Consider the following 17962-nt stretch of genomic DNA (forward strand, 5'->3'; position numbering starts at 1 on the left):
AGTAAGTAACACATATCAACATAGTGGGCTCACCCATACTGAGAATGTGTCATCTTATGCGCAATTGGTTTGTTTACCACCATTGGTTCATTTCGGTATTCAATCCCCTTGTCTGATTATCAGCTGATTATTAGCTAGGCCTGTTGTCAAACACAGGTGGGTCTGAAAAGACGATTATCTTCCTCGGTAGCACGTAGCGAATTCGCACTAGATAAAAAGACGAAATGAGTACGACATCCTGGCATCTAAACATAAACATACACAATCTTTGACATTTCACATACTATAAAATGTTGTATTTCAGCATACTACTTACTATTTAGGACGCAATGTCACACCCTGACCGTAGAGCTTTTTATGTCTCTATTTTGGGTTGGTCAGGGTGTGATTTGGGTGGGCATTCTATGTTTTTGTATTTCTTTGTTTTGGCCGGGTATGGTTCTCAATCAGGGACAGCTGTCTATCGTTGTCTCTGATTGAGAATCATACTTAGGTAGCCTTTTTCCCACCTGGGTTTGTGGGTAGTTGTTTTCTGTTCTGTGTTTCTGCACCAGACAGAACTGTTTCGTTTTGTTCCACTTTGTTATTTTGTTTGAGTGTTCAGTTTGAATAAATGATCATGAACACGTACCACGCTCCTCTTCTTCAGACGAGCGTTACACGCAAGGTATCCGGACACGGCCAATGCTTTTAATAAATGACCGAGTACTTTGAATCAACCATTACAAACTGCTCTCTCCACTCTCACAATAATTGCTAAAATGCTATTATTGGAAGCTATCGAAACATAACCGATGAAAGAAATCCATCACTAATGACATGGAATAGGAGTCCAATTGGACTATCGTAGGTTAATCCTGAACACAGGACAAAGTGAATGTGCTGTCTGTAATGTATCCAGTAGGGAATACACAGCTGTGACACTATCATCCACTTGGCTTCAATGGGCTAAAATAACCGCTAAATTGGGCCTTAATGCGTGACGGCCTATTCCGTTCCACTGGATTAAGGTTGGAGAAAGTTGATTTCCCTTACAATCGCCTACCAGGCCAGCATGTTCAATTCAACAAATGGGTCCTTTGCCTGGGGTTTTGGATGATTACGAATTCATTTGCTTATCACAGAGTAAAAACCTATTGTCCCACATTTCTCAAGTTTCCTATACATATTCATGCGTGATCGCTGAAGATATTTGTCTCATCCTCCCTCGCTGTGAAATGCATGTACACACACACACACACACACACACACACACACACACACACACACACACACACACACACACACACACACACACACACACACACACACACACACACACACACACACACACACACACACACACACACACACACACACACACACACACACACACACACACACACACACACACACAGTATTCCTCGCACATATAAAGTTTTCCTTTCATTTTGACAGGTGCTAATTGTGATATAAACTATCCCACAACATGTATTCAAACCCCTAATACAAGACCTGCAAGCTCATCACTAAACAATATGTATGACTGTACATCCAAAAGGGTTGTGAAGGCAAAGTCTCCGCACTGTGACACACTCAGCATTTGGGGAGCTGTCTATCCCTGCCAGCGCTGAATCTCAGAAGGCTCTGGGATTGTGTTAGCCTGGTCCCAGATCTGTTTGTGCTGTCTTGCCAATACCTAGTGACTATGACCATTAGGAATTGGCAAGACAGCACAAACAGATCTGGGACCAGGCTAGGATTGTGTTTGTGAATCAGGCCAAACAGAAGGCAGCAGAAGACACCAGCTGGATCTGAACTGATGGTCGGGTCAGAAAACACATTTTCTGCAGTTTATGTAGGACTTCAATTCTGGCACCAGCTATTGGCCACCATGAGAACCAAATAACCATAAATAACATAAACACCCAACCTAGTGTTAGAAAACACATTTTTGATTTCTGTGTATGTAGGGTTTGAATTCTAACATTGTGGCATCAGCTATTAGCCACAATGACAACCAAAATAACCAAAACACCACATGGACCACCAGACAACCAAAAAACAACCTTAATAGACCAATCTTAATATCCAAACTGATAGGTCACCAACTGACTTAGCCTATGAGAAAGATAAAGGAATGTGTGGCTCTTCAGGACATACCAGGTACCACTGCTGGTTCCACATGGGGTCATCGAACAGCTTGTCCACTGGACAGTTCCGGCATGATCCCAGCGACGCCCGCTTACTGCGCTGCTTCTCATACTGTTGCTCCGCCCACGATACCTAGACACCCAACGAGATGAGAGAATCAATCAACATTTGTATAAGGGGTGGGGCAGTCCCATTCATTTCATATTCATTTAGCTTTATTTAAGCGATAGTACAGTTGGAGAAATGGGAAGATAGAGGGGAGGAGGACTCAAAGTCGCCCGGTCTCAGATCTGTTTGTGCTTTCGCCTGCTCCATTGTCGTTGTCAAGCCAAGGCATTGTCGTTGGCATGACAATCTCACAAGTAGCTGGCATGATAGCAGAAACAGACTGGCACCCAGGCTAAAGTCAAAGGGGCAGTGGGCTGGATTCAAACGTATGCCGACTCTGGCATACTTGCGTGCCGGGGTTCTGCAGCTATAACCCGCTGGACCACACAGGCCAAAACAATCTGTCAATTACTTATGTTCATACTGTCCTTTTGTTTACGTTGCTAATGCACACGCACAAGTGTTCTGGCCAAAAGTAGAGCACTAAATAGGACCTAGGGTACCAGTTCAGACACAGCCACAGACAATGTTACAGATACAGGATTGTTTACCCGATCATCCTCAGACAGGCGTTTGGTGATGTGATCGGCACTTCGTTTCGTCCTGCTAGGATGAGTCTGGTGTTTGAACAAGTAATGGTTTTCTAGCGTCCCAATCTGCAGACGAGGAGAGTGGTGGGTTGTTGAATATTTCACAGCAGTGGTGTAACACCATTGACCTCTTCCTGTCAATCCCCTAACAGAGGACTGCATGTAATTGTTAATGCAATCCGTTTTAAATATAGAATAGAATCAAATAATAGAATTTTATTGTCCACCCAGGATGGACATTTTCCTTTGGCATCGCCATACAAACGCCTTGCGTCATGTTACACACATCTCACTTTGAATGTCTTGAACAGCTTGTTAAATCAATAGGCTACCTTAGATCGTTCTCAAACGTCGGTAGATGTTGATATTATATTATTATATTTATGTGACTGGAAGGCAGATACCACAATAGGCGTGCCAGTTTCCTTGGTACTTATACAGTCAGGTCCCAAATTATTAGCACCCTTGATAAGATGAACAAAAAAGACTGCATAGAATAAATAATCAATATATTGAGCTACAGTGGGGCAAAAAGGTATTTAGTAAGCCAACAATTGTGCAAGTTCTCCCACTTATAAAGATGAGGGAGAACTGTCATTTTCATCATAGGTACACTTCAACTATGACAGACAAAATGAAAAAAAAATCCAGAAAATCACATTGTGGGATTTTTAATGAATTTATTTGCAGATTATGGTGGGAAAAAAAGTATTATTTAAGGTAAAGAATCTGTTGTTCTATCAGAATCAGAATTTGTTTGTAACTGACTTGCCTAGTTGAATAAATGTATTTTTTTAAAGGGGGGGGGGTGCTGAAGGTTTGAAAGTAAAGGTTCCCAATGATTCTGACCCCTATATTTTGGAGATTTTTTGTAATATAACTTGATAAAATCTATTTTTCTGAGCAATTGTATTAATTTACAATAATATAATTTTCACTTTTTTTATAGCTCAGTATTTGTATTGTTTATTTTATACAGTCTTTTTTGCTCATCTTTATAAAAGGTGCAAATAATATCGGACCTGACTGTATTTACAGCAGGCTTTGTTCAGCAATTTCCTCAGAAAGCAAGGTTAACACAGCTGAACCCACGGAATCTACAGGTGTTTGTCACGATATCACACAAATTGTGCAAATGTGCAAATAATGAATCACTCACACATATTACTGTTTACCTTTTAAATCAGGGTCACACAGAGTGTTTCTTGGTATTCTTAAATAAATCTAGTTTGAAACAAAAGCATATGCCTAACACAAAAAAAGAAGAAACCTGTACCATGTATAGTTGAAATGTATTGCATTTTGAGTTTTCATCCCAATATTAGACTTTATATACATCACAGTAGACTGAAATATAACAAAACCGTTTGACATAGAAACACCAGATTTTCTGTGTTAAAAAAACAAGTTTATTCATTACGAAATTATTTAAAATATTTAAAACACCCACCCATGAGGCCACTAGAGGGTGCTTTGGTCAAGGGAGAAAATAAAATTAAAATAAAATTGCATAAATGATTTAGGCCTAACCTATAAATGATTCTAAGACACAGTTCAGGCCTATTATATTGATAATGCTGATATGGCACCCATCCCCCTGGCCGAATGGAAACATAGGTTGTTGACCTGTGTAGTCAGAGAGCTAGGTTCCTCTGAGTGGACTATAGAGAGCTCGTCAGTGGGTGTACAGGCCTAATGTTTTGGACAAGGTAGACAGTGAATTACAACATTGGCAATAGACATATTTACAGAAGGGGGCTAATGTATACAGTACAAAATGAACTTGTTCAAACGAATAAGTCTTAAAATATGGATTGGATCCCCATATTTTGCCCAAATACACTGATAGACTGAATGATTTGTTTTTGATTGATGATATCAATTTACTTAATATAAAGTAACAGTGATACCGAAATACACTGATGGTAAAAAAATACAATAATGGAAATTTCAAAGGTTACACAATTGAATTTCTTTGCTCACTCTGATCAGAATAATGAAGATGATTGACAGAATACACCAATAACTATAGTTGTAGTGTTTTAATCTTGGCTGAAGCAGAAGTTCAGTAAGGATGCGGCTGTACGGGCTACAACATCAGCAACAAGGCTGCCGTGGCGCCCTCCATGAGCTTTCAACAGCTATGTATTAATACAACCAACTGAATAATTTATCCAACAAAGCTGAATAGGCTACTGAGACCAAGACAAGGATATTCCCTGAGCCAAATTTAACATATTAATTGTATAGTGTAAAGAGAGAAGTACACAGTTCAAATACTACTCGAGGATAAACGTGGTCTCGGGGCGTTGCTGTGGCGCTAACATACCTGGCGGACTAGTCGGTAGTCTAGTTCTTTGGCGATGGACCTTGCGGCGTCCGGTCCTCCCGGAATCTCCACCGCCCATTCGTTCAGGTACTGTCTGTCCCCGAATGAAGCATCCACAGAACGAGCGATGGAGAACACAACCACAAAAGCACAGCACATTACCGTTGTTGGGCGACATCTCATTTCCATCTCAGAGAAAATACGACTAGATTGAGGCTCTTAGAAAGCATATAAGACAATTCAAAACGAACATGTAAGTAATATTAAGGAAATAAATTTCTGTTGGTTCCCCTTGGTTCGTGTCTTTTTTCCTTCAACGTGCTGGGTGGGAATGAGAGGACCTGTCACGGCGTTATTGCCTTATTGAACCATCAAGGAAGGCAAGCGGAGAGTAAACCGTGGAAGGGGACGAGAATGTTTACACGTCAAATTACGAAGGGTCTCTGACGTCAACGAGTCTATACATGGGACAGGGTCTATGCTCGAGTGCCGAGAGAGACAGTTGGGGAGAAAGAGCGTCAGAGGGAAAAGTTCTATCTAAAAATATCCCTCTATTTTTTTTATTCAAGTTGGCAGGAGTATAAGAATTAATACTAGATTACTATAGCAGTAATGTATGTGCACCCAACATGTCTATGCAGAGCCTAACCATAGACTACGTTAGCTTCAGACCATCACCTGAAGCACGCCCAAACTTAATAATTATGTTATTATTGCGTTATCTCTATGATGTGTTGTTGTTATTGTGCAAGGAAAATGCAAGAGCAAGAATAGGCACTATTTTCTTTTAGAATTGCAGTATACTGTGTGGGTGTTTGAGATGTGTAAGATAATGGCACGACTTAATTTCAATACCTCAGATTGACGATTGTCTTCAAGTGTATCTGTTACTGCCCCCCCCCCCCCGCAGGAGAGCTCACTGTGGTGACGCATTTATGCAGCCCACGTCACGGTAGTGTAGACGCTGTTTCAGCACCACCGCATTGGACAGCTCTTTGGGTGAGGACAAGGTGAAAGCCAGCAAGTGGTTTCAGATGGGCAAATGATTGTCGGTGAAAAACATGGATGATTGAAATAGATCATTTGCTGTGTGCTTTGAATTTAGGTCATATATTATCATCTTAATACACGCAGTATACAACACTTGAAGAACACCTGCTTTTTCATGACAGACTGACCAGGTGAATCCAGGTGGAAGCTATGATCCGCTCCTGATTTCACTTGTTAAATCCATTACAATCAGTGTAGATGAAGGGGAGGAGACGGGTTAAAGAAGGATTTTTTAAGCCTTGAGACAATTGAGACATGGATTGTGGATTGTGTATACTCAGTGTATAACAGCCTGTATAGTAGGGCATAGGGCTTAAAGAGCATACAACGTAATACTAAGCCTATGTTTATGATACTGAATTATAATTCATTTTTTTTGGGGGGGGGGGGCACATGCCTATTATGTAGTCGAGACTTATGATAAGAATAGACTAACGAAGTAGCCTAAGTAGTGTATGTTCTTTGGAATTTGACTGTAGGGTGTCAGAAATTATCATTAAAAGTTGACCCTATTGGCCTACGGCAAAGATACTATATGTTTCCCCTTTCATCTGTGTCTGGTGTTAACTAGTTACTGGCTAGCTAGGTGTTTCAGACAGCATAGAGCAAAAGGGGGGAAGGGTTATTGAAAACTCTGACACAGTTGTCAAGTCAACACATTCGTCAGTGCTACCTGTGAAACGCATCACAGGAGACATGCCAAACGAGAGATCTATATGAAAAAATATATCTATCATTGATGCAATTTCAATGTTTGAGTTGCTTCATGTATCACCAAATTAGCTTGAGATGATTTTACTGCAACACTGCTCACTGTATCCAAGTTGCTTGACATAGGCATTTCACAGAGCTGTCAGTCAAGGCAAGCTCATGAATATAAGCTCCCCGTCCACTCAGCCTGTCTTTTCAAAGTTCTTGGTAGTTAGCCATGAGAGAAAAGGTACTTTTCAGAATGACTGTTCAGGACCTTTAAGGGCTCAAATATCCTCATGAATAGGCATAACCTAAACCACCTACACTAATGTCACAATGAATCATCCAGCCACAACGGCGAAAATTGGTTTAATTGTAATCCGGCACACTTATAATATGCTCTCATGCGTAATTAATGCTAATTCCATGCCCTCCCATCAAAGCAAGGAGAGTGTTGTGTGCTTTGACAGCCTGGTCTCATAGACTAGACGTAACATAGTAAATGTAAATTGGTATGATATGTTACATAAGACAGAATGTTACTTATGCAAAATATATATTCGCGAACATCTAGCAACCTAAACGTTGCATGTTCAAATCTCATCACAGACAACTTTAGCATTTTAGATAATTAACAACTTTGCTAGTACTTGCCAGCAGCATACCACCCTGCATACCACTGCTGGCTTTCTTCTGAAGCTAAGCAGGGTTGTTCCTGGTCAGTCCCTGGATGGGAGACCAGATGCTGCTGGAAGTGGTGTTGGAGGGCCAGTAGGAGCCACTCTTTTCTCTGGTCTAAAAAAAATATCCCAATGCCCCATGGCAGTGGTTGGGGACACTGCCCTGTGTAGGGTGCCATCTTTCAGATGGGACATTAAACGGGTGTCCTGACTTTCTGAGTTCATTAAAGATCCCATGGCACTTATCGTAAGAGTAGGGTTGTTAACCCCGGTGTCCTGGCTAAATTCCCAATCTGGCCCTCAAACCATCACGATCACCTAATAATCCCCAGTTTACAATTGGCTCATCCATTACATTTACATTTAAGTCATTTAGCAGACGCTCTTATCCAGAGCGACTTACAAATTGGTGCATTCACCTTATGACATCCAGTGGAACAGCCACTTTACAATAGTGCATCTAAATCTTTTAAGGGGGGGGGGTGAGAAGGATTACTTTATCCTACCCTCCTATCCCCTGTAAATACAATTTTATTTTAAAAAAAATGTAAAAGTTGTATTGTTTATTTGTCTAAATAATTGACCAGTGCACCAGGGGTGCTTGCCACTGTGATTCCTGAAATGCAGACCCTGTTTCCAATCGGAAATTATCATTTTCTTACATTGTTTGCTAGCTCAACTGGTTAGCTATATGATGTATAAATAGACTAGATGACTGATAGGGGCACTGTTTTGAATCCAAAGTGCCTAGATCTTACTACTCACCCAAAGCTATAGAAATGTCTACATTTGTTTTTGCCACGTTTATACTATTACTGACACCTTCATGTATACTTTTACATTATACACTGCTCACAAAAATAAGGGAACACTAAAATAACACATCCTAGATCTGAATGAATGAAATATTCTTATTAAATACTTTTTTCTTTACATAGTTGAATGTGCTGACAACAACATCACACAAAAATTATCAATGGAAATCAAATTTATCAACCCATGGAGGTCTGGATTTGGAGTCACACTCAAAATTAAAGTGGAAAACCACACTACAGGCTGATCCAACTTTGATGTAATGTCCTTAAAACAAGTCAACATGAGGCTCAGTAGTGTGTGTGGCCTCCACGTGCCTGTATGACCTCCCTACAACACCTGGGCATGCTGCTGATGAGGTGGTGGATGGTCTCCTGAGGGATCTCCTCCCAGACCTGGACTAAAGCATCCGCCAACTCCTAGACAGTCTGTGGTGCAATGTGGCGTTGGTGGATGGAGCAAGACATGATGTCCCAGATGTGCTCAATTTGATTCAGGTCTAGGGAACGGGCGGGCCAATCCATAGCATCAATGCCTTCCTCTTGCAGGAACTGCTGACACACTCCAGCCACATGAGGTCTAGCATTGTCTTGCATTAGGAGGAACCCAGGGCCAACCTCACCAGCATATGGTCTCACAAGGGGTCTGAGGATCTCATCTCGGTACCTAATGGCAGTCAGGCTACCTCTGGCGAGCACATGGAGGTCTGTGCGGCCCCCCAAAGAAATGCCACCCCACACCATGACTGACCCACCGACAAACCGTTCATGCTGGAGGATGTTGCAGGCAGCAGAACGTTCTCCACGGCGTCTCCAGACTCTGTCACGTCTGTCACATGTGCTCAGTGTGAACCTGCTTTCATCTGTAAAGAGCACAGGGCGCCCGTGGCGAATTTGCCAATCTTGGTGTTCTCTGGCAAACGCCAAACGTCCTGCACGGTGTTGGGCTGTAAGCACAACCCCCACCTGTGGACGTCGGGCCCTCATTACCACCCTCATGGAGTCTGTTTCTGACCGGCGGAGGTAGCGGTCCTGCTGCTAGTTTGTTGCCCTCCTATGGCCTCCTCCACGTCTCCTGACGTACTGCCCTGTCTCCTGGTAGCAACTCCATGCTCTGGACACTACGCTGACAGACACAGCAAACCTTCTTGCCAGAGCTCATATTGATGTGTCATCCTGGATGAGCTGCACTACCTGAGCCACTTGTGTGGGTTGTAGACTCCGTCGCATGCTACCACTAGAGTGAAAGCACCGCCAGCATTCAAAAGTGACCAAAACATCAGCCAGGAAGCATACGAACTGAGAAGTGGTCTGTGGTCACCACCTGCAGCACCACTCCTTTATTGGGGGTGTCTTGCTAATTGCCTATAATTTCCACCTGTTGTCTATTCCATTTGCACAACAGCATGTGAAATGTATTGTCAATCAGTGTTGCTTCCTAAGTGGACAGTTTGATTTCACAGAAGTGTGATTGACTTGGAGTTACATTGTGTTGTTTAAGTGTTCCCTTTATTTTTTTTGAGCAGTGTATTATGTGAGCTAAACATAAAAACTCTGGACACGTGAAAGGTGTGATGTATATAAAGGGTGCAAGGCAACAGGAGGCGAACAGCAGAGGGGCTAATCATTTTGGTGATGGGAAATGGGCCGATAAACCGGGGGGAGATTGCAGGATTCCACCCGAAGAGGCAGAACCCAGGTGGATAGCCATACCTTCTGCCCGAGACGATACCGGGGAACCGGGGTCCGATAGCAATCCACTTGTGGAACCGGGCTCTCCTCCAGGTACGATGACAGCGGCCGACAAATGTCTGGGCAGAAGGTATGCCGACCTCTTCCTCCTGCTCGGGGAAGAGCGGGGGCTGATACCCCAGGGAACGAGGTGGGAAGGATGTTTTCGGGCTCCGGGGAGGTAACTGTGGGGCTATAGCGGCGGGACAGTGTATCCGGCTTAACATTTTTGTATCCCGGCCGGTACGAGAGTTAGAAGTTGAACCAATGTGAACAGCAGGGCCCATCTGGCTTGCCTGGAGTTGAGGCACTTGGTGATGCGGAGATACTCCAGGTTCTTGTGGTCGGTCCACATGATGAACGGATGTTCTGCCCCCTCCAGCCAGTGCCTCATTCCTCCAATACCATCCTCACCACGAGAAGCTCAAGATTCCCCACATCATAGTTATTTTCTGTGGCTTTGAGGCAATGGGAGAAGAAGGGGCAGGGATGAAGCTTGAGGTCCAGGACAGAACGCTGGGACAGGACTGCCCCGCTCCGACATTTGAAGCATCGGCCTCCACCACAAACTGACGGGAACGGTCAGGATGAACCAAGATGGGAGCTGTGGTGAAGTGATGTTTGAGGTCCCAGCAACGCCCTGTCAGCAGCTGACAGGGGGAAGCCAGGGTGCTGTAACCCCAGATAAAGCGGCGATAGAAGTTGTCAAACCCCAGGAAACATTGCAGCTGCACTCTGGAAGTAGGCTGGGGCCATTCTACCACCACTCTCACCTTCCCGGGATCCATTTGTACACTCCCTGCAGCAATGATGAAACTCAGAAAATGGATGGTGGAGCGATGGAACTCGCACTTCTCTGCTTTTACAAACAGCTGGTTCTCCAGGAGGCCTTGGAGAACCTGTCGCACGTGGAGCACATGTTCTTGGGTGGAGCGGGAGAAGATGAGGATGTCATCTAGGTAGTCAAAGACGAACCGGTTCAATATGTTGCAGAGAACATTATTGACCAGAGCCTGGAACACAGTAGGGGCGTTAGTAAGGCCAAATGGCATGACCAAGAGTCCCGCAATACAGACAACTCTTAGTGTTGATCCTGTATTTACATTCCGCTGGCTAGTTGCATATTCTTAGGAAGCGATGACTCGGCCGTCTTCGGAGACTCCCGGGGAAGGTCAGGAAGCCTCGGGTTCACTCGGCAATGAGACCGTCTGGGACTTCCAGGATGACTCGGAGGCCGGGTGGAATCCCTGGTCGTGCGAGCGAAATCGAATTTCCTCTCCCACCATCATTCCCGGAGTTGTCCATCGATGTGGATGGTCAACGCAATGAGGGAATCTAGATTCGTAGCTAACTCCCGAGCAGCAAGCACATCCTTGACCTCCTCTGAGATGTCGTGCAGGAACATGTCGAACAGTGCTTCCTGGTTCCAAGCACTCTCCACTGCCAACGTGCAGAAATCCACCGTATAGTCTGCCACACTGCAGGAGTCCTGCCGAAGCTGGGTTAGCTTCTGGGCAGCTTCTCTCCCGGAGAACGGTGCATCAAAAACCTTCTTCACCTCCCCCACGAACCCCTCCAGACTAACGCATATTGCCGGCTGTTGTTCCCATACAGCAGTAGCCCAGGTGAGAACCCTCCCGGACATCAGCGTGATGAGGTAGGCTATCTTGGAGCGATCCAAGGGGAAGGAGGAGAGCTGAAGCTCGAAGACGAGGGCACACTGAGCTGGAAACACCCGACAGGTGCTCAGCTCTCCATTGAAGCATCCCGGGGGAGGTAAGCGGGGCTCCCGAGAAGGTGGAGTGACCGATGAGATAGCGCTGCTGGCAGCTGAGTTGCTGAGGGGCTGTGGGGTTACCACCATGGCAGGCTGCCTCCCAGACAACCCACTGAATTTCTCCAGCAAACTGTCCAACGCCCTGTCATGGTGTTCAGCCAACACTTGGACCCCCTCTACAAGGCCACGAAGCAATTCTTTGCGCCTACCAATGGTGGCTTCTTGGATGGATACAGTGTTGCGCAGCTGGCCTGGGTCTGCTGGGTTAGTCATGGCCAGTTCGTACTATCACGTTTGAAGGTAAGACCCAGATGCAGACTGTGTCGAAGTAATAATGTTTATTACAGCAACAGGGGCAGACAAACGACAGGTCAAGGTAGGCAGGGGTCGATAATCCAGAGTAGTGGGGAAAAGGTATAGGGCAGCAGGCAGGCTCAGGGTCAGGTCAGGCAGAGGTCAGTAATCCAGAGGTGGGGCAAAGGTACAGGACGGCAGGCAGGAACATGGGCAGGGGCAGGCAGAGTGGTCAGACAGGCGGGCTCGGAGACAGGACAGGCAAGGGTCAAAACCTGAAAGGCGAGAAAAAAAGAGACTGGGGAAAAGCAGTAGTTGGAACAAGACTCTGGTTGACTTGACAAACAAGATGATCTGGAAACAGACAAATAGAGAACACAGGTATAACTACACAGGGGATAATGGGGAAGATGGCACAGTACAGGTGAAATCTGGATTCATTTGTGAAGAGCACACTTCTCCAGCGTGCCAGTGGCCAGCGAAGATGAACATTTGCCGACTGAAATCAGTTAAGGATGCTGAACTGCAGTCAGGTCAAGACACTAGTGAGGACAACGAGCACGCAGATGAGATTCCCTGAGACTGTTTCTGACAGTTTGTGCAGAAATCTTTCTGTTGTGCAAACCCAGTTTCATCAGCTGACCGGGTGGCTGGTCTCAGACGATCCCGCAGGTGATGGTGCTGGGCTGGGCTGGCTTGGGTACACGTGGTCTGCGGTTGTGAGTCAGGTTGGACATACTACCAAATTCTCTAAAATTACGTTGGAGGCGGATTATGGTTGAGAAATTAACATTCAATTCTCTGGCAACAGCTCTGGTGGACATTCCTGCAGTCAGCATGCCAATTTCACACTCCCTCAAAACTTGAGACATCTGTGGCATTGTGTTGTGTGACAAAACTGTACATTTTAGAGTGGCCTTTTATTGTCCCGAGCACAAGGTGCACCTGTGTAATGACCTTCATATATGTCACACCTGAGAGGTGGATGGATTATCTTGGCAATTAAAAAATGGTCATTAACAGGGATGCAAGCAAATTTGTGCACAACATTTTTGAGAATTAAGATTTTGTGCGTATGGAAAATGTCTGGGATCTTTTATTCGGCTCATGAAATATGGGACAAAAAAATAGCATTTAGATTTTTGTTCGGTGTATATTGACCTCCATGTTCCACCACTAACAAACAACCTACATTTAAGAGGGAAATGAAATGATAGCAAACAGATTTTATTTTAATCGAATTATGCACATCTAAGACATAATAGAAATCTGGAAATAAAACAGTTTACTAAATCTACACATTGAGCCAAGAGTGAGGAGGCAGGATGTGGAGGCTTGCCCTCTCAGGGGTGGCGTGGCTTCTTCTCATCTTGTTACCTGGCTGTGAGCAAACAGTACAGGAGTAGATCTGACATGGTTTCCATCTCTACCTAGCAACACCTGTTTGCTTTAGTAGAACACTCACTAAGAGCATGGCCTGATAGGATTTACACAGGAAAACAGGCTGCAGAGGAGGAAGAGGAAGAGGAGACTCTATAACCCGCTGACGTTTTAGGAACATGTTACACACACACCGAAGAAGGGTGACACTGAAACGTCTATATGAAGTTATAAATGAATCCACTGATGGCTGTGTAAGCAAGAAAAATTACATTTTAAAACATACAAGGAACATTTCTGAAGCTTTGTCTATTTTTGTGTCCAAAACATTCTCTCATTTTGGACGGAGGAGGGCACTATGTCGAATGGAGGAGGAGGAAGAAGAAGAGGAGGAAGAATTAAAGGAGGGAAGAGAAACTACAATAAATCCTTTACAAGGTACTGTATACTTTAAAGTAGCGTTACAAAAAAAAGATCAACTTACGCTCGGTCCTATTGTCGTCACCTAATTGTGTTGCTTTTTCCAGCTCCAATCAGGGTTGTGTCTACAGAGAGGTGCATGAAAGGGGAATTTCCAAGTCTAATGATGTGTAGAATGACGTCTGTCTGTGGAGCCCAACAACTAAAGAGCCCCTACCACAGGAAATGACTGTCCTGTATAGGCTCAGTGGAGACTCTGAGTCAGCCGAGGAGACGTGTCAACATGTCACTCTCCAAATGGGGACAGCAGCAAGCTTCTTAGTGTCGCAATCACTGGCTTCCTCTGGAATAGATCAGAATAGAGTTCTGTTGAATGGATTGCACTGTGCTACTGCTAAGGCAATTCATGGTCATTGGAGCAGACTATTTTAACTTAATTGAATTACAGCATATGTGGCTCGTGTTGGAATCGAACCCACAATCATGGTGTTGCTAGCCCCGTGCTCCAACCAACAGAGATATCAGAACCGTTACCATTCTATGGAAGGTCTGATATTCAGGCTTTGTTCTTGATAACGTGCACTAGATTTGTTGGCATACTGTAGAAGGCAACACAGATACTGTACCTAAAGCAAGTTGGGAACACATGCATACTATTTTTATTGCTTTCAGAGCAAGACTAATGGAGACGATATGGTCTGTAGGCTTGGAAATCCCCCACTCCTGACTACATACATTTTAGCCTCAGAGCAGCTAACCTATATGGGTATGGTTGATAGCACAAACATTCCAAACATTCAATAAAGTCAGAGGATAGTAGAGACGTCTTGAACTCTCTATCCCAAATCAAATGAAATCAACCAACACAGAGTCAGGATCACAACGCTCCATTTACCCCCTCTCAGACATTCAGTTAAAAACAATTATTTCTCTCTACCACTCTTTCTTCACCTACTCTGAGTCTCTACTTTACCTAGCTCAGCCATGTCATTAACCATTTGTCATCCCTTTCACCCCATCTCTCTTAATGTAAGGGAGTGTGCGGTGTGTGTGGAAGCACCTGTGTTTGTGCATGAAAAGAGTCAAACAAAGGGGAAAAGTGTGAGATAATGACAGAGAGATAATTACAGGTTCTCTCTTTCTTAGCCCTGTCTGTCTCCCATGGGCTCTTTCGAATCAAATCAAATGTATTTATATAGCCCTTCTTACATCAGCTGATATATCAAAGTGCTGTACAGAAACCCAGCCTAAAACCCCAAACAGCAACCAATGGAGGTGTAGAAGCACGGTGGCTAGGAAAAACTCCCTAGAAAGGCCAAAACCTAGGAAGAAACCTAGAGAGGAACCAGGCTATGAGGGGTGGCCAGTCCTCTTTTGGCTGTGCCGGATGGAGATTATAACAGAACATGGCCAAGATGTTCAAACCCCATAACACCATAACCCCACCCACTTTGCCAAAGCACAGCCCCCACACCACTGGAGGGATATCTTCAACCACCAACTTACCATCCTGAGACAAGGCCGAGTATAGCCCACAAAGATCTCTGCCACGGCACAACCCAAGGGGGGGGCGCCAACCCAGACAGGAAGATCCCATCAGTGACTCAACCAACTCAAGTGACGCACCCCTCCTAGGGACGGCATGAAAGAGCACCAGTAAGCCAGTGACTCAGCCCCTGTAATAGGGTTAGAGGCAGAGAATCCCAGTGGAGAGAGGGGAACCGGCCAGGCAGAGACATCAAGGGCGGTTCGTTGCTCCAGAGCCTTTCCATTCACCTTCACACTCCTGGGCCAGACTACAGTCAATCATATGACCTACTGAAGAGATGAGTCTTCAGTAAAGACTTAAAGGTTGAGACCGAGTCTGTGTCTCTCACATGGGTAGGCAGACCATTCCATAAAAATGGAGCTCTATAGGAGAAAGCCCTGCCTCCAGCTGTTTGCTTAGAAATTCTAGGGACAATTAGGATGCCTACGTCTTGTGACCATAGCGTACGTGTAGGTATGTACGGCAGGACCAAATCGGAAAGATAAGTAGAAGCAAGCCCATGTAATGCATTGTAGGTTAGCAGTAAAACCTTGAAATCAGCCCTTGCCTTAACAGGAAGCCAGTGTAGGGAGGCTAGCACTGGAGTAATATGATTAAATGTTTTTGGTTCTAGTCAAGATTCTAGCAGCCGTATTTAGCACTAACTGAAGCTTATTTAGTGCTTTATCCGGGTAGCCGGAAAGTAGAGCATTGCAGTAGTCTAACCTAGAAGTAACAAAAGCATGGATTCATTTTTTTGCATTATTTTTGGATAGAAAGTTTCTGATTTTTGCAGTGTTACGTAGATGGAAAAAATCTGTCCTTGAAACAGTCTTGATATGTTAGTCAAAAGAGAGATCAGGGTCCAGAGTAACGCCGAGGTCCTTCACAGTTTTATTTGAGACGACTCTACAACCATCAAGATTAATTGTCAGATTCAACAGAAGATCTCTTTGTTTCTTGGGACCTAGAACAAGCATCTCTGTTTTGTCCCAGTTTAAAAGTAGAACGTTTGCAGCCATCCACTTCCTTATGTCTGAAACACAGGGAGGGCAATTTTGGGGGCTTCACCATGTTTCACCATGTTTCATTGAAACATAACTCTTACAGGAACAGTTCTACAAACAACAATCCTAGCTTTGAATGTTATGTAGCTCAGTTGGTAGAGCATGGCGCTTGTAACGCCAGGGTAGTGGGTTCGATCCCCGGGACCACCCATACGTAGAATGTATGCACACATGACTGTAAGTCGCTTTGGATAAAAGCGTCTGCTAAATGGCATATATTATTATTATTATTATTATATTATAAAAGTGCCCCTGGACTTGTCTGGTACAACACAAACGGCCCTCAGAAGGCTGGAGCAAGTGAATAGTGAACATGAGAATATATCTGTACAATTTGTTTTATTGTTGGAAAAATTGATAGATAAAACATTGAAGAAGAGTATGAGAGGAAAGAAGAGAAGGACCAAATATCAATCTGTTATTTGCACACTTTCCCTCCCACTGTACACTCCTGCCATTTGGATTCCCCTTAGAGAAATCCAGATTGAGGATGAAGTGTGCAACTGTATTGATGTGACCAGTTGAAATTGAGCCAAGGTCCAGGCATTATCAGTCCTTGCCAAGCCTTGCTAGCCCTGTGTGTGTGTTTGTGTGTACATTCCAGCTGCTTGGGAAGATAATGTGAAGAGACGACAGAGTGTGAACCATTATCAAGCATCTGTGAGTGAAAGACAGTTATCGACACTGTTTGCCTTAGAGTCCATTGATTCTCCATTCAGGTTAGGTGAATGGAGAGGACTGCAGCAGACTGAAGAGCTGGATGACAGCCCAAATGTGGTAACAGAGCCTAAGGCTGGAATTCAATGGCCACAGACAGCATTTCAAAGTGCATCTGTAACGGCTTTCTTCTGTGGACGAAGGAGAGGACCAAAGCGCAGCGTGGTTAGTGTTCATCATGTTTAATAGAGACGATAAACGTGAACACTACAAAATACAAAACAACAAATGTGAAAAAAACAAAACAGTTCTATCTTGTGCAGATACACGAAGACAGAAGACAACCACCCACAAAACCCAACACAAAATAGGCTACCTAAATATGGTTCCCAATCAGAGACAATGACAAACACCTGCCTCTGATTGATAACCATATCAGGCCCAAACACAGAAACAGACAAACTAGACATCCAACATAGAGTGCCCACTCAGATCACACCCTGACCAAACAAAACATAGAAACATACAAAGCAAACTATGGTCAGGGTGTGACAGTAACCCCCCCCCCCCCCAAGGTGCGGACTCCGGCCGCAAAACCTGAACCCTGAACCTATTGGGGAGGGTCTGGGTGGGCATCTGTCCACGGTGGCAGCTCTGGTGCTGGACGTGGCCCCCACTTCACCATAGTCTTAGTCCGCCTCATTGTCCGCCTC

The 17962-nt window shown here is 44.4% G+C and overlaps 1 protein-coding gene across 1 annotated transcript in view; it reads right to left on the reverse strand.

Annotated features, from left to right (window-relative positions):
• The window catches only part of LOC124003492 (neuroendocrine convertase 1-like), a 29985-nt gene extending 24288 nt beyond the window's left edge, over positions 1 to 5697 (reverse strand). The window contains exons 1-3 of the mRNA XM_046311776.1: positions 5161 to 5697; positions 2793 to 2897; positions 2143 to 2265 (exon numbers count right to left, since the gene is read on the reverse strand). Of these exons, the coding sequence (XP_046167732.1) occupies positions 2143 to 2265; positions 2793 to 2897; positions 5161 to 5349 (417 nt within the window). The 5' untranslated portion in view covers positions 5350 to 5697. The remainder of the gene's footprint in view (positions 1 to 2142; positions 2266 to 2792; positions 2898 to 5160) is intronic.
• Positions 5698 to 17962: the final 12265 nt, after the last annotated feature.

Source organism: Oncorhynchus gorbuscha, linkage group LG18, assembly GCF_021184085.1.
Source record: "Oncorhynchus gorbuscha isolate QuinsamMale2020 ecotype Even-year linkage group LG18, OgorEven_v1.0, whole genome shotgun sequence".
Classification (NCBI taxonomy): domain Eukaryota; kingdom Metazoa; phylum Chordata; class Actinopteri; order Salmoniformes; family Salmonidae; genus Oncorhynchus; species Oncorhynchus gorbuscha.